At 37.1% G+C, this 12,500-nt stretch overlaps 1 protein-coding gene across 1 annotated transcript; it reads right to left on the reverse strand.

Annotated features, from left to right (window-relative positions):
* Positions 1-5,136: 5,136 nt before the first annotated feature.
* Positions 5,137-12,460, reverse strand: LOC137618504 (uncharacterized). The gene is made up of 2 exons (XM_068348662.1): positions 12,367-12,460; positions 5,137-5,648 (listed from the first exon to the last, which is right to left on the reverse strand). Exons 1-2 carry the CDS (start codon positions 12,458-12,460, stop codon positions 5,137-5,139), a joined length of 606 nt encoding a protein of 201 aa, XP_068204763.1.
* Positions 12,461-12,500: the final 40 nt, after the last annotated feature.

The following is a 12,500-nucleotide window of genomic DNA, read 5'->3' on the forward strand; positions in this document are numbered from 1 at the left end:
AGATATATATATATATATATATATATATATATATATATATATATATATATATATATATACACATATATATATATTCATACAGATACACACATATATATATATATATGTATATATATGTATGTATATATATATATATACATATATATATAAATATATATTATTATTATTATTATTATTATTTGCTAAGCTACAACCCTAGCTGGAAAAGCAAAATGCTATAAGCCCAGGGTCCCCAACAGGGAAAATAGCCCAGTAAGGAAAGGAAAGAAGGAAAAATAAAATATTTTAAGAAGAGTAACATTAAAATAAATATTTCCTATATAAACTATGAAAACTTTAACAAAACAAGAGGAAGAGAAATTAAATAGAATAGTGTGCCTGATTGTACCCTCAAGCAAGAGAACTCTAACCCAAGACAGTGGAAGACCATGGTACAGAGGCTATGGCACTACCCAAGACTAGAGAACAATGGTTTGATTTTGGAGTGTCCTTCTCCTAGAAGAGCTGCTTACCATAGCTAAAGAGTCTCTTCTACCCTTACTAAGAGGAAAGTAGCCACAGAACAAATACAGTGCAGTAGTTAACCCCTTGAGCGAAGAAGAATTGTTTAGTAACCTCAGTGTTGTCAGGTGTGTGAGGACAGAGGAGAATCTGTTAAGAATAGGCCAGACTATTCGGCGTATGTGTAGGCAAAGAGAAAGAACCGTAACCAAAGAGAAGGATCCAACGTAGTACTGTCTGGCCAGTCAAAGGACCCCATAACTCTCTGGCGGTAGTATTTCAACGGGCGGCTGGTGCCTTGGCCAACCTACTACCTCATAAGTATATATATATGTATAAATACACACTCCTAAAAGCAAGAAAACTCTCTCTCTCTCTCTCTCTCTCTCTCTCTCTCTCTCTCTCTCTCTCTCTCTCTCTCTCTCTAATTGGTTGATTCAAAATACAAAATAATGGTACTCCATTACACCTAAAATTAATAGGACGAGTTTTTCCTTCTAGCTGATTCATATACATATTAATCGTATTTTTAATTGAATGCTAATCAGATCAGAGTAATAACTAGTGACATCTGGTGGCCGAGAATTTAATGTACTGACTAAATCCATTGTAGTTTTTTTTTCTTGCGGTAATTAAGAGAATGTAGTTATTCATGGTTTTTAGATTCTGACATTTACGTTTGTCGAGATTTGTATTAGTGATTAATATAAAAAACAGTTTAGAGACGTTAAATGAAAGAAAAATTGGAGATTGTAAAGAGAAAAATGACATTTAGAATATACAGAAATATATGACATGCTTGAAAAAAGAAAACAAAATCTAAAATGAAAATTGCAATTCATTGGCAGAAATAAATGATATGCTTGAAAAAAAAAAATAGAAATATAAAATCAAAATTGTAATTTATTGGCAAAAATAGATGACGTATTTGAAAAAGAAAAAATTGAAATATAAGATTAAAATTTTAATTCTTGGCAGAAATAAATGACACGCTTGAAAGTAAAAAAAATAAAAATATAAGATTAAAATTGTAATTCATTCTCAGAAATAAATGATATGAGTGAAAAAATAAATATAAAATTAAAACTGTAATTCATTTGCAGAAATAAATGACGTATTTGAAAACGAAAAAATAAAGATATGATTAAAATTTCAATTCTTTGGCAAAAATAAATGATATGCTTGAAAAAAAATATAGATATGCAATTAATATACAATTGAACAAGTTTTTAAAAAGGGCTTAATTTATTTAACTACGTCTAAGAATTGAAATGCCTTTACAAAAAAATAAACAAATAAATAAATAAATAGATTAGTTTTTTATTGGATATAAAATTTATGTTAATTAGTTAAAATCAGTTCCAATAAGCCCGCAAATACCTATAAGAAATAAAATGCGAAATTAAACCTGTTTTGAAAAAGTATTTTATAAATCTAAATTCCTTTAAGAATTGAAATACCTTAAAAAAAAGCGTTTTAATTTATATAAAATTTATAGTAATTGATTAATATAAGTTTTAATAAGTCCGCAAGTACCTATAAAAATAAGATATGCAATTAAACTTGTTTGGAAAAAGTGTGTAATTTATTTAACCGAGTTTAAGAATTAAATTACCTTTACAAAAAAAAAATCGTTTTAATCGAAATAAAATTTCTATTAATTAATTAATATCAGTTTAAGTAAGTCCGTAAGTCCCTATAAAATTGAATAAGTTTCAATATGCCAGCAATTATATATAAAATGAAATATGCAATTAAACCTGTTTTAAAAAAAAGTGTTTAAACTATTAACCTCCGTTTCAGAACTGAAATCCCAGCAACACGAACTTGCTAAGAAAAAAAAAAGGGTTACAGAAATAGCTACCAGGAAAACTCGACCAAAAATACAGAAGAAAATTGCTGCAATAAGAGAAAGGAAAGTATGTCGTTATTACTGGCGCGGTTACTTATGTCAAGGTCAAGTACTTCCGGTCCATTTAAACTTGTGGCTGTTCCAATTGGGAAGAAATAGCATCTCTAACACTTCTTATTTATTCGTGTTCTCTCATTTTGTGGTCTCGCTGTTCTTACTATTTGTCTGGTGTAGTTACGTGAGGAAAAACATTCTCTCTCTCTCTCTCTCTCTCTCTCTCTCTCTCTCTCTCTCTCTCTCTCTCTCTCTCTTTATGATGCCAGATAATGACAAATAATCTCTCTCTCTCTCTCTCTCTCTCTCTCTCTCTCTCTCTCTCTCTCTCTCTCTCTCTCTCTCTCTCTCTTTTTACGATGCCAGATAATAACAAATAATCTCTCTCTCTCTCTCTCATTTTACGATGCCAGATAATAACAAATAATCTCTCTCTCTCTCTCTCTCTCTCTCTCTCTCTCTCTCTCTCTCTCTCTCTCTCTCTCTCACCCTTTGCAGTTCCTTTCTCTTTCGTTTAGCTGTTCCTACAAGTTCTCTTGAATTTAAGCTTTTCCTAACTTTATTTTTCTCTCTTTTATATTTATCTTCTCTTTTCCTTATAGTTTTATTTTTTCTCTCTCTGTCTCTCTCTCTCTTGATATTTGTTTACTTATTATCTCACGTATCTATCTATATATATATATTTTTTATCTATATATGTGTACATATACTGGTATATATATATATATATATATATATATATATATATATATATATATGTATATATAAATATATATATATATATATATATATATATATATATATATATATATATATACAAATATATATATATATATATATATATATATATATATATATATATATATATATATATATACAAATAGAGAGAGAGAGAGAGAGAGAGAGAGAGAGAGAGAGAGAGAGAGAGAGAGAGAGAGAGAGAGAGAGAGAGAGAGAGAGGTCCATATGTGCCATTACGGACTGGGAACCACTGTGTTATTTTCATGATCCCCCGAGCAATTCAATTACAAAGCAACTGTTATTAATAGAAATTAAATTTCTTAAGAGAGATTGTCACCCATGTAATTTACCTTCAGGGCTGTAGGGTTTCAGAATCCCAAAAGTTCCATTTATTGAAACCCTAATTGGGTAACCAATCTCCCTTTGGGTGATTTAATGATTTTTGCTATTGAAAATTGCTAAGGCTAATGTCCCTCCCCCCCCCCCCCCGAGACAGTATGGAGATCCATTAATCATAGGTCTATTAGTAAATTAAGATTATATCGAAGAGTAAAGAAGTGAATTAAGATTATATCGAAGAGTAAAGAAGTAGATTAAGATTATATCGAAGAGTAAAGAAGTGAATTAAGATTATATCGAAGAGTAAAGAAGTAAATTAAGATTATGTCGAAGAGTAAAGAAGTGAATTAAGGTTATATCGAAGAGTAAAGAAGTGAATTAAGATTATGTCGAAGAGTAAAGAAGTGAATTAAGATTATATCGAAGAGTAAAGAAGTGAATTAAGATTATGTCGAAGAGTAAAGAAGTGAATTAAGATTATGTCGAAGAGAAAAGAAGTGAATTAAGATTATATCGAAGAGTAAAGAAGTGAATTAAGATTATGTCGAAGAGTAAAGAAGTGAATTAAGATTATATCGAAGAGTAAAGAAGTGAATTAAGATTATATCGAAGAGAAAAGAAGTGAATTAAGATTATATCGAAGAGTAAAGAAGTGAATTAAGATTACATCGAAGAGTAAAGAAGTAAATTAAGATTATATCAAAGAGTAAAGAAGTGAATTAAGATTACATCGAAGAGAAAAGAGGTGAATTAAGATTATATCGAAGAGTAAAGAAGTGAGTTAAGATTATATCGAAGAGTAAAGAAGTAAATTAAGATTATATCAAAGAGTAAAGAAGTAAGTTAGAAAAAATAATGAATTAGGAGATTATTGATGGTTTAAGTAAAATCAAAATGGTATATATAAATTGACGAAGAAATTGTAGATTAAATTGATTAAGATTGCATACCCATTGAAGGACTGAAATATATTTTGGTGAGCTTATTAAACAATGAAATCGATTGAAATATATTGAATGAAATAATAGCACATATATTATGATATTTAATAACAGTGACCAATTATTCAAAAATTCGCTCAGTATTTTACAAAGAAAAAGAAAAAAAATACGTATGAATCCATTATATAACCTAATCGATTTTTTAAAAATATACAAAATTTAATTCAATACGTTATTTAATGAGGAATATCTCAGACAAATGGAAAAATAATTATTTCTTTTTACCATGAGAAATATTCTGGATAAATACCGGTATTGACTCAATAAATATTTGTATTCCAGTTGTTTATTTATGAAAAGACACAATAAATATGATAAATAATATTAACTTACAAAATAATACATGATTTGATCAAATATTATAGCAGTTGCTTACCAGGATATCAACATTTTTTGTTTTAGACGCTATGGTAGTCGGCCTAATGTCTTAAGCCTAGGTATATTAGAATAAAATAAAGGATAAATGAATAACAGTTGAGCTAAGTCAAAGAAAATAGTGATATATAAGAAAGAACGGAAAATGAATAGAATTTGAAAGTTTAGCAGTGAATGGAAAGAGACAGACTTTAAACCATTCACGAAAGTTTGCTGGCTCAGATTTTAGGCCGATGTTGTAGAATCTCTAATTGTCTGGACTGTAACTAGTCTTTATGGCTGATAGGAATTACGAACTGGTGGAATGTAATTTGGCTGAGACCTTGCAGCAGGCTGTATATGCGAAGGATTAGTTTTGTATGAGGTTGTACGCCTTTTGAAGAAATCAGTTCCCCCAAGCCTTTCCATGAACGACACAACAGATGGCGCCACTGCTTCAGCGGCGTTGAGGCTGTAGATATCATCCAAGTTTACCTTACGGCCTTCGGCCTCTGCCGTCTTCACCAAAACCTTCTTGGTTATTGGAAGGAAGGCCAGCGTAGATAACCTCATGATAGAGCCGGCATCCTTTCGATCAAGGGCTGGATCGCTAGCTATCTGTTCGAAAACTTCAGCGATGTCTGGCAAGAGTTCGATTGTAGCAGCTACCGATTTCTCGTGCGGTCCCAGTTCTCTGGTGTCTGGGTGGAGGACGCCCGTTGCTTCGTAGTGATCAGGATGGGCTCGAACGCCGATGCAGAAAAGGGGGATAAGGATGATCTGGAAAATAAGGTATAGATCAATTTCTTACTCTGATATTGAAAACTATAAACTTTTAGATTCTGTAGTTTAACTGTGGAAACTGCTGCCTTGCAGGTAGATTGCACTGTTAAAAATTTGCAATTTAAAAACGGTAAAAAATCCTGGAATAAATTTTGCCAGGCGTTTACCGTTTTAAAACCTGATATATTGACGTAAAGGAATGATATAATGGTCACCAACCCGTAAAAGATAATAACAAAGTATCATAAAAATTACGGCAGTCTGTATTTTACTGAAATACGGTTGGAAACAGTATATTTTTTACGAAGAATTTCCGATTAAAATTACGGTTTTTTTAAACAGCATGTTTCTATCTTATGTTTTTTCTCTTATTTTGCTTATGTTTCGTAATGATTTGGTTATATCCAAACCTTAAATACACTCAATATGCTTCATAATATAAAAATAAATATGCACTGACCCTATAACTGCCCATGAAATCCCTCTTTGAAGCATTCTAAGACAAAAATTGAGACCGATTTTATAATCCATGCATCAAAATCTAAAGACATTGCACGTGACAAAAAAAAAAAAAATTATTCGTAATTATGCCAAGCACTAAACTATTATTATTATTATTATTATTATTATTATTATTATTATTATTATTATTATTATTATTATCTAATCTAGAAGACATAGGCTCCAACAGGAAAATTAGCCCAGTGAGGAAAGGAAATAAATAAATTCCCTGGAAATATCTCTTTTTCTGAATCTCAAGGAATCAAATAGTATTATTATTATTATTATTATTATTATTATTATTATTATTATTATTATTATTATTATTATTATTATTATTATTATTATTATTATTATTACCTAGCCAATATGACCCACAATTTCAAGTTACCCCATAATGAAGAAAACACAGAGTCTACAAATGTAAAATCGAAGTAAACCATCTTACTTGCACCTTCATGGTCGAAAAACTTGAAAATGTCTGGAGACAGTGGACCTTACAAGCGACAGGGGAACAGTGACACCTTATTCAAGTCGAATCTCTGCTTTATATATAGATACTAGACGGAGAAAGGTGGGAAACTACTGGACCTCGGCGGTGATGGACTGGGGTTAGGTAAATTGCGTTTGTCATAAAAAATAGGAGTTTTTATATTTTATTTTGGGGGAGGGATCATTGGGGGGGGGGGTCATTGGGAGGGGAGGAGGATTGATGGGGGGGGGTGCTTTTTCTTGCATTGCATTGCATTCATTCCTCACATATAGTTTATATATGAAATATTTATTTCAATGTTGTTACTGTTCTTAAAATATTTCATATTAATAATTAATACTGTTTTCAGTCCAAACTATCACTTCATGAACGCTGCATTCCGAAAAGAAATTATATATAATTACACGCACAAATGTATATTATTATTATTATTATTATTATTATCATTATTATTATTATTGTTATTATTATTATTATTGGTAATCACTTTTCTTGTAGTTTCCTTATTTCCTTTCCTCACTGGGCTATTTTTCCGTGTTGGAGCCCTCGGGATTATGCTGTTCTGCTTTTCCAACTAGGGATTTAGCTTAAGAAGTAATAATAATAATAATAATAATAATAATAATAATAATAATATACATTTCTGCGTGTAATTAAATATAATTTCTTTTCGGAATGCAGCGTTCATGAAGTGCGAGTTTCGGCTGAAAACAGTTTTGGACGACCTTAGCTTCTATTTGAGTATCAAATGAGCCTATAAAATTATTGAATTAAACCAGGGAAAGTATGCATTAAAAAAAAAATAATTTCTTTATTATTTTCCTGAACTATGAAATTAGATCTTTAATGATTCTACGATAATTTTAATCATATTTAGAATAATTTTTTGTTTGGAAAAAAAAGTTACTGTTATAATGCTAATTATAAGAAAATTACGAATAATAAGAATAAGTTATATAGGTGATCTGGAATGTGGAAAATGAGTCAATCTATCAAAGTAATTAAGTATTTCAGACTTAATTAGAGAATCTGGTTTTTCCACAGACAAACCTTTCCATTGCAACAATGAAAAAAAAAAAATCAAAATAAACGTAGAGGTAAAATTGGATTAATTATCATATCACATATCGAACTATATGCTAAAACGAGAGATCAAAATTGTGGGATTTTCTAAACAAGTAATCAAGGGATGCTAGTTAAAATGTTTAAAAGCCGATCATGAATGGCAGAGGCAAGGGATAGGGACATTGCCCTATCAAGCTGGACAATGCCCTAAAGACTGGCCATATATGCTACATATGATCAGCGTCCAAGCCTCAAGGCAAGGGACAGTGACATTGCCCTATCAAGCAGGACAATGCCCTAGAGACTGGCCATATATGCTACAGATGATCAGCGTCCAAGCCTCAAGGCAAGGGACAGTGACATTGCCCTATCAAGCAGGACAATGCCCTAGAGACTGGCCATATATGCTACAGATGATTAGCGTCCAAGCCTCAAGGCAAGGGACAGTGACATTGCCCTATCAAGCAGGACAATGCCCTAGAGACTGGCCATATATGCTACAGATGATCAGCGTCCAAGCCTCAAGGCAAGGGACAGTGACATTGCCCTATCAAGCAGGACAATGCCCTAGAGACTGGCCATATATGCTACAGATGATCAGCGCCCAAGCCTCAAGGCAAGGGACAGTGACATTGCCCTATCAAGCAGGACAATGCCCTAGAGACTGGCCATATATGCTACAGATGATCAGCGCCCAAGCCTCAAGGCAAGGGACAGTGACATTGCCCTATCAAGCAGGACAATGCCCTAGAGACTGGCCATATATGCTACAGATGATCAGCGTCCAAGCCTCAAGGCAAGGGACAGTGACATTGCCCTATCAAGCAGGACAATGCCCTAGAGACTGACCATATATGCTACAGATGATCAGCGCCCAAGCCTCAAGGCAAGGGACAGTGACATTGCCCTATCAAGCAGGACAATGCCCTAGAGACTGGCCATATATGCTACAGATGATCAGCGCCCAAGCCTCAAGGCAAGGGACAGTGACATTGCCCTATCAAGCAGGACAATGCCCTAGAGACTGGCCATATATGCTACAGATGATCAGCGCCCAAGCCTCAAGGCAAGGGACAGTGACATTGCCCTATCAAGCAGGACAATGCCCTAGAGACTGGCCATATATGCTACAGATGATCAGCGCCCAAGCCTCAAGGCAAGGGACAGTGACATTGCCCTATCAAGCAGGACAATGCCCTAGAGACTGGCCATATATGCTACAGATGATCAGCGTCCAAGCCTCAAGGCAAGGGACAGTGACATTGCCCTATCAAGCAGGACAATGCCCTAGAGACTGGCCATATATGCTACAGATGATCAGCGCCCAAGCCTCAAGGCAAGGGACAGTGACATTGCCCTATCAAGCAGGACAATGCCCTAGAGACTGGCCATATATGCTACAGATGATCAGCGCCCAAGCCTCAAGGCAAGGGACAGTGACATTGCCCTATCAAGCAGGACAATGCCCTAGAGACTGGCCATATATGCTACAGATGATCAGCGTCCAAGCCTCAAGGCAAGGGACAGTGACATTGCCCTATCAAGCAGGACAATGCCCTAGAGACTGGCCATATATGCTACAGATGATCAGCGTCCAAGCCTCAAGGCAAGGGACAGTGACATTGCCCTATCAAGCAGGACAATGCCCTAGAGACTGGCCATATATGCTACAGATGATCAGCGCCCAAGCCTCAAGGCAAGGGACAGTGACATTGCCCTATCAAGCAGGACAATGCCCTAGAGACTGGCCATGTATGTTACATATGATTAGCGTCCATGCCTCAAGGCAAGGGACAGTGACATTGCCCTATCAAGCAGGACAATGCCCTAGAGACTGGCCATATATGCTACAGATGATCAGCGCCCAAGCCTCAAGGCAAGGGACAGTGACATTGCCCTATCAAGCAGGACAATGCCCTAGAGACTGGCCATATATGCTACAGATGATCAGCGTCCAAGCCTCAAGGCAAGGGACAGTGACATTGCCCTATCAAGCAGGACAATGCCCTAGAGACTGGCCATATATGCTACAGATGATCAGCGCCCAAGCCTCAAGGCAAGGGACAGTGACATTGCCCTATCAAGCAGGACAATGCCCTAGAGACTGGCCATATATGCTACAGATGATCAGCGCCCAAGCCTCAAGGCAAGGGACAGTGACATTGCCCTATCAAGCAGGACAATGCCCTAGAGACTGGCCATATATGCTACAGATGATCAGCGTCCAAGCCTCAAGGCAAGGGACAGTGACATTGCCCTATCAAGCAGGACAATGCCCTAGAGACTGGCCATATATGCTACAGATGATCAGCGCCCAAGCCTCAAGGCAAGGGACAGTGACATTGCCCTATCAAGCAGGACAATGCCCTAGAGACTGGCCATATATGCTACAGATGATCAGCGCCCAAGCCTCAAGGCAAGGGACAGTGACATTGCCCTATCAAGCAGGACAATGCCCTAGAGACTGGCCATATATGCTACAGATGATCAGCGTCCAAGCCTCAAGGCAAGGGACAGTGACATTGCCCTATCAAGCAGGACAATGCCCTAGAGACTGGCCATATATGCTACAGATGATCAGCGTCCAAGCCTCAAGGCAAGGGACAGTGACATTGCCCTATCAAGCAGGACAATGCCCTAGAGACTGGCCATATATGCTACAGATGATCAGCGCCCAAGCCTCAAGGCAAGGGACAGTGACATTGCCCTATCAAGCAGGACAATGCCCTAGAGACTGGCCATGTATGTTACATATGATTAGCGTCCATGCCTCAAGGCAAGGGACAGTGACATTGCCCTATCAAGCAGGACAATGCCCTAGAGACTGGCCATATATGCTACAGATGATCAGCGCCCAAGCCTCAAGGCAAGGGACAGTGACATTGCCCTATCAAGCAGGACAATGCCCTAGAGACTGGCCATATATGCTACAGATGATCAGCGCCCAAGCCTCAAGGCAAGGGACAGTGACATTGCCCTATCAAGCAGGACAATGCCCTAGAGACTGGCCATATATGCTACAGATGATCAGCGCCCAAGCCTCAAGGCAAGGGACAGTGACATTGCCCTATCAAGCAGGACAATGCCCTAGAGACTGGCCATATATGCTACAGATGATCAGCGTCCAAGCCTCAAGGCAAGGGACAGTGACATTGCCCTATCAAGCAGGACAATGCCCTAGAGACTGGCCATATATGCTACAGATGATCAGCGCCCAAGCCTCAAGGCAAGGGACAGTGACATTGCCCTATCAAGCAGGACAATGCCCTAGAGACTGGCCATATATGCTACAGATGATCAGCGCCCAAGCCTCAAGGCAAGGGACAGTGACATTGCCCTATCAAGCAGGACAATGCCCTAGAGACTGGCCATATATGCTACAGATGATCAGCGTCCAAGCCTCAAGGCAAGGGACAGTGACATTGCCCTATCAAGCAGGACAATGCCCTAGAGACTGGCCATATATGCTACAGATGATCAGCGCCCAAGCCTCAAGGCAAGGGACAGTGACATTGCCCTATCAAGCAGGACAATGCCCTAGAGACTGGCCATGTATGTTACATATGATTAGCGTCCATGCCTCAAGGCAAGGGACAGTGACATTGCCCTATCAAGCAGGACAATGCCCTAGAGACTGGCCATGTATGTTACATATGATTAGCGTCCATGCCTCAAGGCAAGGGACAGTGACATTGCCCTATCAAGCAGGACAATGCCCTAGAGACTGGCCATGTATGTTACATATGATTAGCGTCCATGCCTCAAGGCAAGGGACAGTGACATTGCACTATCAAGCAGGACAATGCCCTAGAGACTGGCCATGTATGTTACATATGATTAGCGTCCATGCCTCAAGGCAAGGGACAGTGACATTGCCCTATCAAGCAGGACAATGCCCTAGAGACTGGCCATGTATGCTACATATGATCAGCGCCCAAGCCTCAAGGCAAGGGACAGTGACATTGCCCTATCAAGCAGGACAATGCCCTAGAGACTGGCCATATATGCTACATATGATCAGCGTCCAAGCCTCAAGGCAAGGTACAGTGACATTGCCCTATCAAGCAGGACAATGCTCTAGAGACTGACCACATATACTACATATGATCAGCGCCCAAGCCCCCTCTCCACCAAGCTTGGACCAAGGAGGGCCAGGCAATGGCTGCTGATGACTCAGCAGATAAACCTATAGGTCTCCCCCAAATCCCTGCATCCTTAGCTCTCAAGGATAGTGAGGTTGTAGCAACCAAATGAACTAACAAGTTTAAACGAGACTCGAACACCAGTCTGGCGATCACCAAGCAAGGATGTAAGCAAGGGCGTTGGAAATGATTGAAATGTGAATCTAGATAATGAAGTAGTCAGTGAAATTCACACACACACACACACACACACACACACACACACACACACACGAGAAGAGAAACTACAATGACCGGTTATGGAAGAAATAAAAATTCCAGAAAATCGATAAAGTAACGAAAAGTCGTAAAGATGAGTTTGAGTTCTATTTATAATTAATAAAAAAATTGCATTGCTTTACCATTCTGATTTAATAATGTATTCCCGTAAACGACATATTTTAATTTCTAATATAATTTTGATCTATGTCACATAAATATGAATGTCTGCGGTACTGAAAAAAAATAAAATTGGTGTAAAACGAAATATAATTCACCAACCTTGGTATGAAACGAAATGTAATTCCTTTGTATTTTGTGAGATGAAATGTAATTCATCATCATTGGTGTAAGACGAAACATAATCCATCAACATTAGCGTTAGACGAAATGTAATACATCAACATTGGTGTAAG

Source organism: Palaemon carinicauda, chromosome 24 (assembly GCF_036898095.1).
Source record: "Palaemon carinicauda isolate YSFRI2023 chromosome 24, ASM3689809v2, whole genome shotgun sequence".
Taxonomy (NCBI): Eukaryota; Metazoa; Arthropoda; class Malacostraca; order Decapoda; family Palaemonidae; genus Palaemon; species Palaemon carinicauda.

Excerpts from the sequence above, each read along its gene's own strand:
- LOC137618504 (XM_068348662.1), bottom strand. The coding sequence starts at position 12,460 with ATGTTGATGGATTATGTTTCGTCTTACACCAATGATGATGAATTACAT. Across the intron at positions 5,649-12,366 it reads ACATTTCGTTTCATACCAAG|AAATTGATCTATACCTTATT; the intron begins GTTGGTGAATTA and ends TATCAGAGTAAG.